This window comes from Haematobia irritans, chromosome 5 (assembly GCF_050003625.1).
Source record: "Haematobia irritans isolate KBUSLIRL chromosome 5, ASM5000362v1, whole genome shotgun sequence".
NCBI classification, from domain to species: domain Eukaryota; kingdom Metazoa; phylum Arthropoda; class Insecta; order Diptera; family Muscidae; genus Haematobia; species Haematobia irritans.
The window spans coordinates 160,524,440-160,535,556 of record NC_134401.1 but is presented as its reverse complement, the minus strand read 5'-3'; the positions used below and the strand labels follow the sequence as shown (position 1 = coordinate 160,535,556).

Below are 11,117 nucleotides of genomic sequence, written 5' to 3'. Positions count from 1 at the left end.
AAATCAAATGTTGACAAAGTTTTTTTCTAGAAATAACATTTTGACAAAATTTTCTATAGCAATAAAATTTTGACAAAATTTTCTACAGAAATAAAATTTTGACAAAATTTTCTATAGAAATAAAATTTTAACAAAGTTTTTTTAGAAATAACATTTTGACAAAATTTTCTACAGAAATAAAATTTTGACAAAATTTTGTAGAGAAATAAAATTTTGACAAAATTTTCTATAGAAATAAAATTTTGACAAAATTTTCTATACAATTAAAATTTTGACAAAATTTTCTATAGCAATAAATTTTTGACAAAATTAGAGAAATAAAATTTTGACAAAATTTTCTACAGAAATAAAATTTTGACAAAATTTTCTATAGCAATAAAATTTTGACAAAATTTTCTATAGAAATAAACTTTTGGCAAAATTTAAACAAAATTTTCTATAGAAATAAAATGTTGACAAAGTTTTTTTAGAAATAAAATTTTGACAAAATTTTCTATAGAAATAAAATTTAGACAAAATTTTCTATAGAAATAAAATTTTGACAAAATTTTCTACAGAAATAAAATTTTGACAAAATTTTCTATAGAAATAAAATGTTGACAAAGTTTTTTTTAGAAATAACATTTTGACAAAATTTTCTATAGCAATAAAATTTTGACAAAATTTTCTACAGAAATAAAATTTTGACAAAATTTTCTAGAGAAATAAAATTTTGACAAAATTTTCTATAGAAATAAAATTTTGACAAAATTTTCCATACAATTAAAATTTTGACAAAATTTTCTATAGCAATAAAATTTTGACAAATTTTTCTATAGCAATAAAATTTTGACAAAATTTTCTACAGAAATAAAATTTTGACAAAATTTTCTAGAGAAATAAAATGTTGACAAAATTTTCTATAGAAATAAAATTTTGACAAAATTTTCTATAGAAATAAAATTTTGACAAAATTTTCTATAGAAATAAAATTTACACAAAATTTTCTATAGAAATAAAATTTTGACAAAATTTTCTACAGAAATAAAATTTTGACAAAATTTTCTATAGAAATAAAATGTTGACAAAATTTTCTATACAATTACAATTTTGACAAAATTTTCTATAGAAATAAAATTTTGACAAAATTTTCTATAGAAATAAAATGTTGACAAAAGTTTTGAAACATTGTACGATAAAAGCTTGTTGTTGATGTTTTTTAGATCCAATAAAAAAAGCACATGCACTCATAAATACCCCTAATACTTGAACGCATTGAGAACTCTGTAAAATCTTCTTGCAAAGATATGAACTCAGTATAAAATCTATCAACGGCCAGATACGTACGCTTTTAATGATTCGTTCATATTATTCGCCAAACAAACAAAACAATTGTATTCACAAATAATAGTTTACGGAATATAATATGGCTACAGCTGTGAATACAGAAGTGCAATGGTTTAAGACTGAAATAATACCAAAATTGCTTAAAAATCAAAAACTTATAAATGTGCTTCCAAATGATACGGAAAAGTTTCATATCGAAAATATAAAAATTCAATTCATTGGGTCACAAGAAGCTTTTATGTTGACCAAATGTTATCGAGCTCACCTCACTTATGAATTTAAATGTGCAGTCAGTGAAATAAGTTTCTTTGTTAAGGTATGCAATGACGGCGATAGAAAAATAAATGATTGGTAAAGTATATGTAATTAAAAAAAAATAATTTTGTAAAATTAATTTAAACAAATCAATTGTAGCTAATATAGAATTAATTAAATTTAGTTTTTCTAATAAGTTAAACTAAATACAACTATTAAAAAATATATTAATAATTAATAAATAAACAAACAATTAATATTAATCCAATTTTAATATAATTTATTTATTATTTCCATAGACTGAATAAATAAATAAATACATAATTTTATTTAAGTCATTTTATTTACATCAAGAAAATGTTTATACTATTTTGTCTTATTCATACTTGTTATTTTGTATTAATTGAATTATTAAAGTAAATTAATTAATTTATTTATTATTTACAACCATAATAATTATGAAAATAAATATTTAAAAAATTAGGTCATAGGTTTTTGACCTATGAATTAATTTATTAAACTAAAATAAATTGAAAAAAAGATAAAAACTTAATCGGTAAAGGACCATTTACAAACCGCCATTATATATTCTGATAACTACGTATCAATAGTTGAGAAAATAAAAACATCAGCTATTAATCTATACCTTTTATCGTGCCTAAAATTTTAATATCTCCCATCCTCTGTATTATAATAAAAATTGAAGTAATTGTAGTTAGCTATTATCTATTGTTGTAATGCATTTTCTGCTTGATTATTCAAATGTCGTTATTGTTTATTGTGGAACAACAAAAAAATATACACACGCCACCAGCTAAAGTAAATAAAATTTTTGATCAATCTTATCTTTATTATAACACAGAGAACGAAAACAAAACGTTGATTATATTTAAAAATGCAATATTTATAATTTTTAAATTAATTGCTCTCATAAATACAATACATACAATAACCGACACATAAACCCAAAAATATTGTTTTTTGAGCATTAATTTAAATGTAGTTTTTATTTATTTTTAATTACATTCATTGGTCTTAACACCGTGTATAGGCTAATTAAGATTAGTTTTAATTTAATTTACATAATTCAATTTCATTTAAATTTATTTAATTTTTATTTTTTATACACATCATAGGACAAAATATTCTATAGAAATAAAATTTTGAAAAAATTTTCTATAGAAATAAAATGTTGACAAAATTTTTTTAGAAATAAAATTTTGACAAAATTTTTATTAGAAATAAAATTTTGACAAAATTTTTATTAGAAATAAAATTTTGACAAAATTTTCTATAGAAATAAAATTTTGACAAAATTTTTTATAGAAATAAAATTTTGACAAAATTTTCTATAGAAATAAAATGTTGACAAAATTTTCTACAGAAATAAAATTTTACAAAATTTTCTATAGAAATAAAACTTTGACAAAATTTTCTATAGAAATAAAATTTTTTAAAACTTTTCTATAGTAATAAAGTTTTGATAAAATTTTGTATAGAAATGTTTTGATAAAATCTTCTATAGAAATAAAATTTTGATAAAATTTTCTATAGAAATAAAATTTTGATAAAATTTTCTCTAAAAATAAAATTTTGACAAAATTTTCTATAGAAATAAAATTTTGACAAAATTTTCTATAGAAATAAAATGTTGACAATTTTTTTTATGAATAAAATTTTGACAAAATTTTCTATAGAAATAAAATTTTGACAAAATTTCCTGTAGAAATAAAAATTTGACAAATATTTTAATAAAAATACAATTTTGACAAAATTTTATATAGAAATAAAATTTTGACAAAATTTTCTATAGAAATAAAATTTTGACAAAATTTTCTATAGAAATAAAATTTTGACAAAATTTTCTATAGAAATAAAATTTTGACAAAATTTTCTATAGAAATAAAATTTTGACAAAATTTTCTATAGAACTAAAATTTTGACAAAATTTTCTATAGAACTGAAATTTTGACAAAATTTTCTATAGACATAAAATTTTGACAAAATTTTCTATAGAAATAAAATGTTGACAAAATTTACTATAGCAATAAAATTTGGACAAATTTTTTAATAGAAATAAAATTTTGACAAAATTTTCTATAGAAATAAAATTTTGACAAAATTTTCTACAGAAATAAAATTTTGACAAAATTTTCTATAGAAATAAAATTTTAACAAAATTTTCTATAGAAATAAAATTTTGACTAAATTTTCTATAGAAATAAAATGTTGACAAAATTTTCTATAGAAATAAAGTTTTGACAAAATTTTCTATAGAAATAACATTTTGGCAAAATTTACTATAGAAATAAAATTTTAACAAATTTTTTAATAGAAATAAACTTTTGACAACATTGTCTATAGAAATAAAATTTTGGCAAAATTTGCTATAGAAATAAAATTTTGACAAATTTTTTAATAAAGGGTGATACGGTCAAAATTTGGTCATGGAAAAACGCGTGGAAATCGGTGAAATCGTTTATTTAAAAAATCAAATTAAATTTCTTTTTCAAGTTCAATTAGTATAAAATTCAGGAAAAATATTCAGTTAGGCTTTCGCTTTTCCAAATCCGAATTGCCGGGCCCCACGCTTGACGCCTGCCATCAGATTTTGTACAGCCACCTTGTCCACCTTCTTCGCCGCAGAAAGCCAGTTTGCCTTGAACTGCTGCTCGTCCTTAGCAGTTTTTTGGTCGTCTTTAGGTTCCGCTTGACAATAGCCCAGTATTTCTCAATTGGGCGGAGCTCTGGCGTGTTGGGAGGGTTCTTGTCCTTGGGAACCACCTGCCGTTGTTGGCGGCGTACCACTCCATGGCCTTTTTACCGTAATGGCAAGATGCCAAATCCAGCCAAAACAGTACGGAACAACCGTGTTTCTTCAGGAAAGGCAGCAGACGTTTATTCAAACACTCTTTCACGTAAATTTCTTGGTTGACAGTCCCGGAAGCTATGAAAATGCTGCTTTTCAAGCCACAGGTACAGATGGCTTGCCAAACCAGATATTTCTTTGCGAACTTTGACAGTTCTATGTGCTTGAAAATATCTGCTACCTTTCCCCTTCCTTTTGCCGTATAAAACTCCTGTCCCGGAAGCTGCTTGTAGTCGGCTTTGACGTAGGTTTCGTCGTCCATTACCACGCAGTCAAACTTCGTCAGCATCGTCGTGTACAGCCTCCGGGATCGCGCTTTGGCCGTCGTATTTTGTTTATCATCGCGATTTGGAGTCACTACCTTCTTGTAAGTCGATAGTCCGGCTCGTTTTTTGGCTCGATGCACGGTTGTAGACGATACACCCAGCTTATTTGCGGCATCTCGGGGAGAGAGGTTAGGGTTTCGCTTGAAACTACCGGCAACTCTCTTTGTCGTCTCAGCGGCTTCCGGTTTTCGATTTCCCCCCGATCCAGACTTCCTGGCTGTCGACAAACGTTCCCCAAACACTTTAATTACATTTGTAACGGTTGATTTGGCAACTTTTAGCGATTTTGCCAGCTTTGCGTGCGAGTAGCTCGGATTTTCGCGATGCGCGAGCAAAATTTTGATACGCTGCTCTTCTTGCTTGGACGGCATTTTGACAAGTGAAGAGTGAATTCCAAAATCAAAATAGGAGCAACATTCTACACACACACACCTTCAAAATGAGGGGTGTTCAGGTTTTTTAAATGCAAAATTGAAAGAAATACGTCAAGTTTATATTGACCAAATTTTGACCGTATTACCCTTTAGAAATAAAATTTTGACAAAGTTTTTAATAGAAATAAAATTTTGACAAAATTTTCTATAGAAATAAAATTTTGACAAAATTTTCTATAGAAATAAAATTTTGACAAAATTTTCTATAGAGATAAAATTTAAAAAAAAAAATCAGTAGAAATAAAATTTTGACAAAATTTTCTATAGAAATAAAAATTTGACAAAATTTTCTATAGAGATAAAATTTTGAAAAAATTTTCTATAGAAATAAAATTTTGAGAAAAATTTCTATACAAATAAAATTTTGACAAAATTTTCTATAGAAATAAAATGTTGACGATATTTTCTATAGAAATAAAATTTTGACAAAATTTTCTATAGAAATAAAAATTTGACAAAATTTTCTATAGAAATAAAATTTTGACAAAATTTTCTATAGAAATAAAATGTTGACAAAATTTTTTTAGAAATAAAATTTTGACAAAATTTTCTATAGAAATAAAATGTTGACGAAGTTTTCTATAGAAATAAAATTTTAACAAAATTTTCTATAGAAATAAAATTTTGACAAATTTTTTAATAGAAATAAAATTTTGACAAAATGTTGACAAAATTTTCTATAGAAATAAAATGTTGACAAAATTTTCTATAGAAATAAAATTTTGAAAAAATTTGCTATAGATATAAAATTTTGACAAATTTTTCAATAGAAATAAAATTTTGGCAAAATTTTCAATAGAAATAAAATGTTGACAATGTTTCAATATAAATAAAATTTTGATAAAATTAATATCGAGCTAACATAAGAATAAAAAAATTTAGAAAATTTTAATAATTTGGTTTTTGTTGGAACTTTATTTTTTGTGACTTTTACAGAGGACGCCTCCCATACCACCAGAGATATTTGAGGCGATTAACTTCAAAGCCTTGTTTACAAATGAAAAATTGGCTTATGAGATAATTGTGCCAACTTTCGAGGAATTTGGAAAAAATTCTCTAAATACAGCAAAATTTTACTACGCTAATTTAAATTCGAACGAAGCCACTTTAATCACCGAAGACTTTGGCATCAATGGCTGGAGGGTTACTAACGATAAATTTAATCTTTCATTAGATCATGCCATATTGGCTGTTAAATATTTGGCTAACTTCCATGCAGTAGGATTCGCAATGCTGGCCACAGATAGAAAACACTTTGAAGAAATTACTCAAGGTTTAATGGAATCACGATATGCTACCGATGATTTAGATCATAGATGGGGTTTAACTCTTACCACTGGCTTGGAAAGATGTATAAACTCGACTAAGAAATACCAAAAACATATACCAGAAGATTTCCTAAAGAAGTACAAAAACCTATTTGAAAATCCTCAAAAATATTGCAGAGATTTATTACGTGCCCAAGAACCGTATGTGACTTTGTGTCATGGCGACTATTTGCGTAATAATGTGGCTTACAAATATGATCCCAAGGATGAGGGTAAACCTACGGATATAATGATGTTTGATTTGCAAACCTTAAGGATATCATCACCTATGCTTGATTTTTCTGTATTTTTGGCCTTATCAACCTTTGCTGAAGTTCGATACAAAAATTTCAAAGAGATATTCGAGACGTATTACATGGCACTAAGGGAATCATATGAAAAGATTACTGGACTAAGAGCTCCAGAGTTTTTAAGGTTTTTACAAAGAAATTAATGTTATAATTATTTTATTTTGAAATTTTATCTTCTTTACCAATTTTAGCTACGAGCCTTTACTTAAGGAATATATTCGTCTTCTACCCTATAGCCTGTACACATGCTCTTCATTTCTCATGGAATTGGTTGCACCCCATGGCCTATCCACAGAAGAATTATTAAATCGGCAAGTCACCGATGAAGATATTATCAAGGAAATTTTATCTAAAGGTGGTGAAATTGTCGATCTTGAATTTGCCCATCAAATGAAAGAGCTCTATGAACTCTCCAAGGAATGGAATGTTGATATATTTTAGAAAGGGCAGTTTTTATAATATAATTTGTTAGTTTTATTTTAAATATATGTTGGAAGGAATTGTGCGATAAATTCAAATTACAAATCCAGTGAAACCTATCAGACCTGTTAAAGTTAATTTTCAGGTGATTATATATTTATTAAACGCTACACAAAAATTGTCCACATTTGGGAGGTATCCGCTATTGCTTTTCCGAGGAATAAAATTGTAGTTAAACAAAGTTTCCTTTTCGCACTAACAAATTTTTCTTTAATTAATTATGAAAAAATATTAGAGGCAATGGAAGCATCGTCTCACAAAAAAATTGGGTTTATTTTCTCTTAAAAAAGTACATTGTATAATTTTCGTTGCAAAAGATTTGTCTTTTTTTTTTTGTATATACTTGTTTTTCATAATAAAATTAAAATTTTAAAAGAAATTAATTTTTTACTAATTTTAAATATAAAAATAAAAGTTTCTTTAATTTTATCTATTTTAAATTAATTGCGAGATATATTGATGTAAATTTTTAGAAAGTGTCCAAATTGGAAAATTGTAATGAAATATAATATATAATAAATTAAACTAAATTTGTATACCCTGCGTCACACTGTGGAACAGGGTATTATAAGTTAGTGCATATGTTTGTAACACCCAGAAGGAGACGAGATAGACACATGGTGTCTTTGGCAACAATGCTCAGGGTGGGTCCCTGAGTCGATATAACCATGTCCGTCTGTCTGTGAACACATTTTTGTGATCAAAGTCTAGGTCGCAATTTAAGTCCAATCGCCTTCAAATTTGGCACATGTTCCTAATTTGGGTCAGAATAGAACTCTATTCAATTTGATTGAAATCGGTTCAGATTTAGATATAGCTTCCATATATATTTTTCGCCCGATATGGACTTATATGGCCCCAGAAGCCAGAGTTTTGACCCAATTGGGTTGACATTTTGCACTAGGAGTACAATTAGTTATATAGTCATGTGTGCCAAATTTGATTGAAATGTTTCGCATATTTTTTTACTAAAATTGTGTTCCACCCTAGTGATTAGCCTACTTAAATTTTGAGTCTATAGATTTTGTAAAAGTCTATCAAATTCTGTCCAAATCGAGTGATATTTAAATGTATGTATTTGGGACAAACCTTTATATATAGCACCCAACACATTTGACGGATGTGATATGGTATCGAAAATTTAGATCTACAAAGTGGTGCAGGGTATACTATAGTCGGCCCCGCCCGACTTTAGACTTTCCTTACTTGTTTTAAATGTTTAAATTTTATTTAAAATAATATGTTGATAAAAGGATCAAAATCTTTCTATCTCATATCGGCTGTCATACACCTAAGCCAGTATTCGGTTTTTTTGTGCTCTCTAATTTCTTGTTTCGATTATACTCTTCTTTTATACCAGGAACTCGGTGCCTTTAACGAGATCCCTCCGTTGTTTCAAAGTGGGGCAAGATCCCGAATCATTTTTTGGCCCGATATTATCACCTTTTTTAATTTTTTGAAAAGTCGACTTTAGCCGAAATAAGAAATAAACTTCGAAAGCGAGGAATAACTCAAATCGATTTTTCGGTTTTTTTTCGTAAAAAGTCGATTTTGGTCAAGCCGATTTGGTGCCAATCCCTTTCATTAATGTTTCTATAGGTCTAAAGCCCATTATGGTTTCCAAAGCTCTGCTTGAAGGGATTTTCAATAATCGGAGATTATTTCAAGACAACATATTCGATTACTCTCCATTGATGTCCACCAGACCCGTATATTAGGATTGGACTAATTACGCTTGCATCATCTTTGGATTCGGGGCTCATTTCCAACTCAACGTTCGCCTCTTTTTGATGTAGCAATTCCAAATAGTGTAGTTTGATATTTTTAGGCCCATTGTGATAACATACAAAAAAAATCCTGATTCAATCACGAAATTAATTGATCCAATTAGTTTTTTAATTGGATCACAGAAATTATAGTATCAAATAAAAAATTAAATGATGATTTTTGTTTCAATTAAAAAAATTGTTGAATCAAATAAATTTTTAATTGAATATATTTTAAAACTCAATTAAGACTTTAATTGGAAAAATTTTCGTGAATTTTTTTTCTGTGTACATGGTGAATTTCTCTCTTGTATACTCAGAAAAAATATCAGCACAATTTTTCCCATTAAAATTTTAATTGGATTTAATAAAAATATTCATATTCAAATCTAATTGGTTCAGCAATTTTTATACTCTCCACCATAGGATGGGGGTATATTAACTTTGTCATTCCGTCTGTAACACATCGAAATATTGCTCTAAGACCCCATAAAGTATATATATTCTGGGTCGTGGTGAAATTCGGAGTCGATCTGAGCATGTCCGTCCGTCTGTCTGTTGAAATCACTCTAACTTCCGAACGAAACAAGCTATCGACTTGAATCTTAGAACAAGTAGTTGTTATTGATGTAGGTCGGATGGTATTGCAAATGGGCCATATCGGTCCACTTTTACGTATAGCCCCCATATAAACGGAACCCCAAATTTGGCTTGCGATTGCTCTAAGAGAAGCAAATATCATCCCATCCAGCTGAAATTTGGTACATGGTGTTAGTATATGGTCACTAACAACCATGCAAAAATTGGTCTACATCGGTCAATAATTATATATAGTCCCCATATAAACCGATCCCCAGATTTGGCTTGCGGAGCCTCTAAGAGAAACAAATTTCATCCGATCCGGCTGAAATTTGATACATGGTGTTGGTATATGTTCTCTAATGACCATGCAAAAATTGGTCTACATCGGCCCATAATTATATATAGCCCCCATGTAAACCGATCCCCAGATTAGACCTCGGGAGCCTCTTGGAGGAGCAAAAGTCATCCGATCCGATTGAAATTTGGTACGTGGTGTTAGTATCTTGTCTCTAACAACCATGCCAAAATTGGTCCATATCGGTCCATAATTATATATAGCCCCCATATAAATCGATCCCCAGATTTGTCCTCCGGAGCCTCTTGGAGGAGCAAAATTCATCCGATCCGGTTGAAATTTGGAACATGGCGTTAGAATGTGGTCTCTAAGAAACACGCAAGAATTGGTCCATATCGGTCCATAATTATATATAGCCCCCATATAAACCGTTCCCCAGATTTGATCTCCGGAGCCTCTTGGAGGAGCAAAATTCATCCGATCCAGTTGAAATTTGCAACGTGGTGTTAGTGTAAGGCCGCTAATAACCTTGCAAAAATTAATCCGTATCGGTCTATAGTTATATATAGCCGATCCCCAATCACACAAAAATTGGTCCATATCGTTCATAATCATGGTTGCCACTCGAGCAATCTACCAAAATTTTATTTTTTTAGAAAACATTGTCAAAATTTTATTTCTATAGAAAATTTTGTCAAAATTTTATTTCTATAGAAAAATTTTTTCCAAATTTTACTTCTATAGAAAATGTTGTCAAAATTTTATTTCTATAGAAACTTTAAACTTAATTATATATGTATTTAATCGGCCTTTTTTAGTTTAATATATACCACGTATGGACTATGTGGTATATATTACGGTGTTAGGAAGTTTTAAGATACATTGCCATCGGCAAGTGTTACCGCAACCCAAGTAATTCGATTGTGGATGACAGTCTTCAGTAGAAAATTCTACGCAATCCATGGTGGAGGGTACATGAGCTTCGGCCTGGCCGAACTTACGGCCGTATATACTTGTTTTAGTTGAAATAAAAATCAGTCACAACAATTAAATGTATCAATTATTTTTTTTAATTGGAATAATTAATTTCTAATTGACTTTGACTTTGTGTTTTCTACTATCATTTCTATGATTGAAGACATTTCAATTAAAAATTAATTTGGATC

General features: G+C 28.1%; 1 protein-coding gene across 1 annotated transcript; it reads left to right on the top strand.

Moving 5' to 3' along the window:
* The first annotated feature begins 1,313 nt into the window (after nucleotides 1-1,313).
* Nucleotides 1,314-7,489, top strand: JhI-26 (Juvenile hormone-inducible protein 26). The gene is made up of 3 exons (XM_075311126.1): nucleotides 1,314-1,642; nucleotides 6,147-6,952; nucleotides 7,020-7,489. The coding sequence occupies exons 1-3, from the start codon at nucleotides 1,406-1,408 to the stop codon at nucleotides 7,267-7,269; spliced, it is 1,293 nt and encodes a 430-aa protein (XP_075167241.1). The 5' UTR covers nucleotides 1,314-1,405; the 3' UTR covers nucleotides 7,270-7,489.
* The last annotated feature ends 3,628 nt before the right edge of the window (nucleotides 7,490-11,117 follow it).

Bases quoted from the DNA above. Each gene is read 5' to 3' on its own strand.
- JhI-26 (XM_075311126.1), top strand. From the start codon at position 1,406: ATGGCTACAGCTGTGAATACAGAAGTGCAATGGTTTAAGACTGAAATA. The intron at 1,643-6,146 runs GTATGCAATGAC...TGACTTTTACAG, and splicing joins AAATAAGTTTCTTTGTTAAG to AGGACGCCTCCCATACCACC. The intron at 6,953-7,019 runs GTTTTTACAAAG...TACCAATTTTAG, and splicing joins AGAGCTCCAGAGTTTTTAAG to CTACGAGCCTTTACTTAAGG.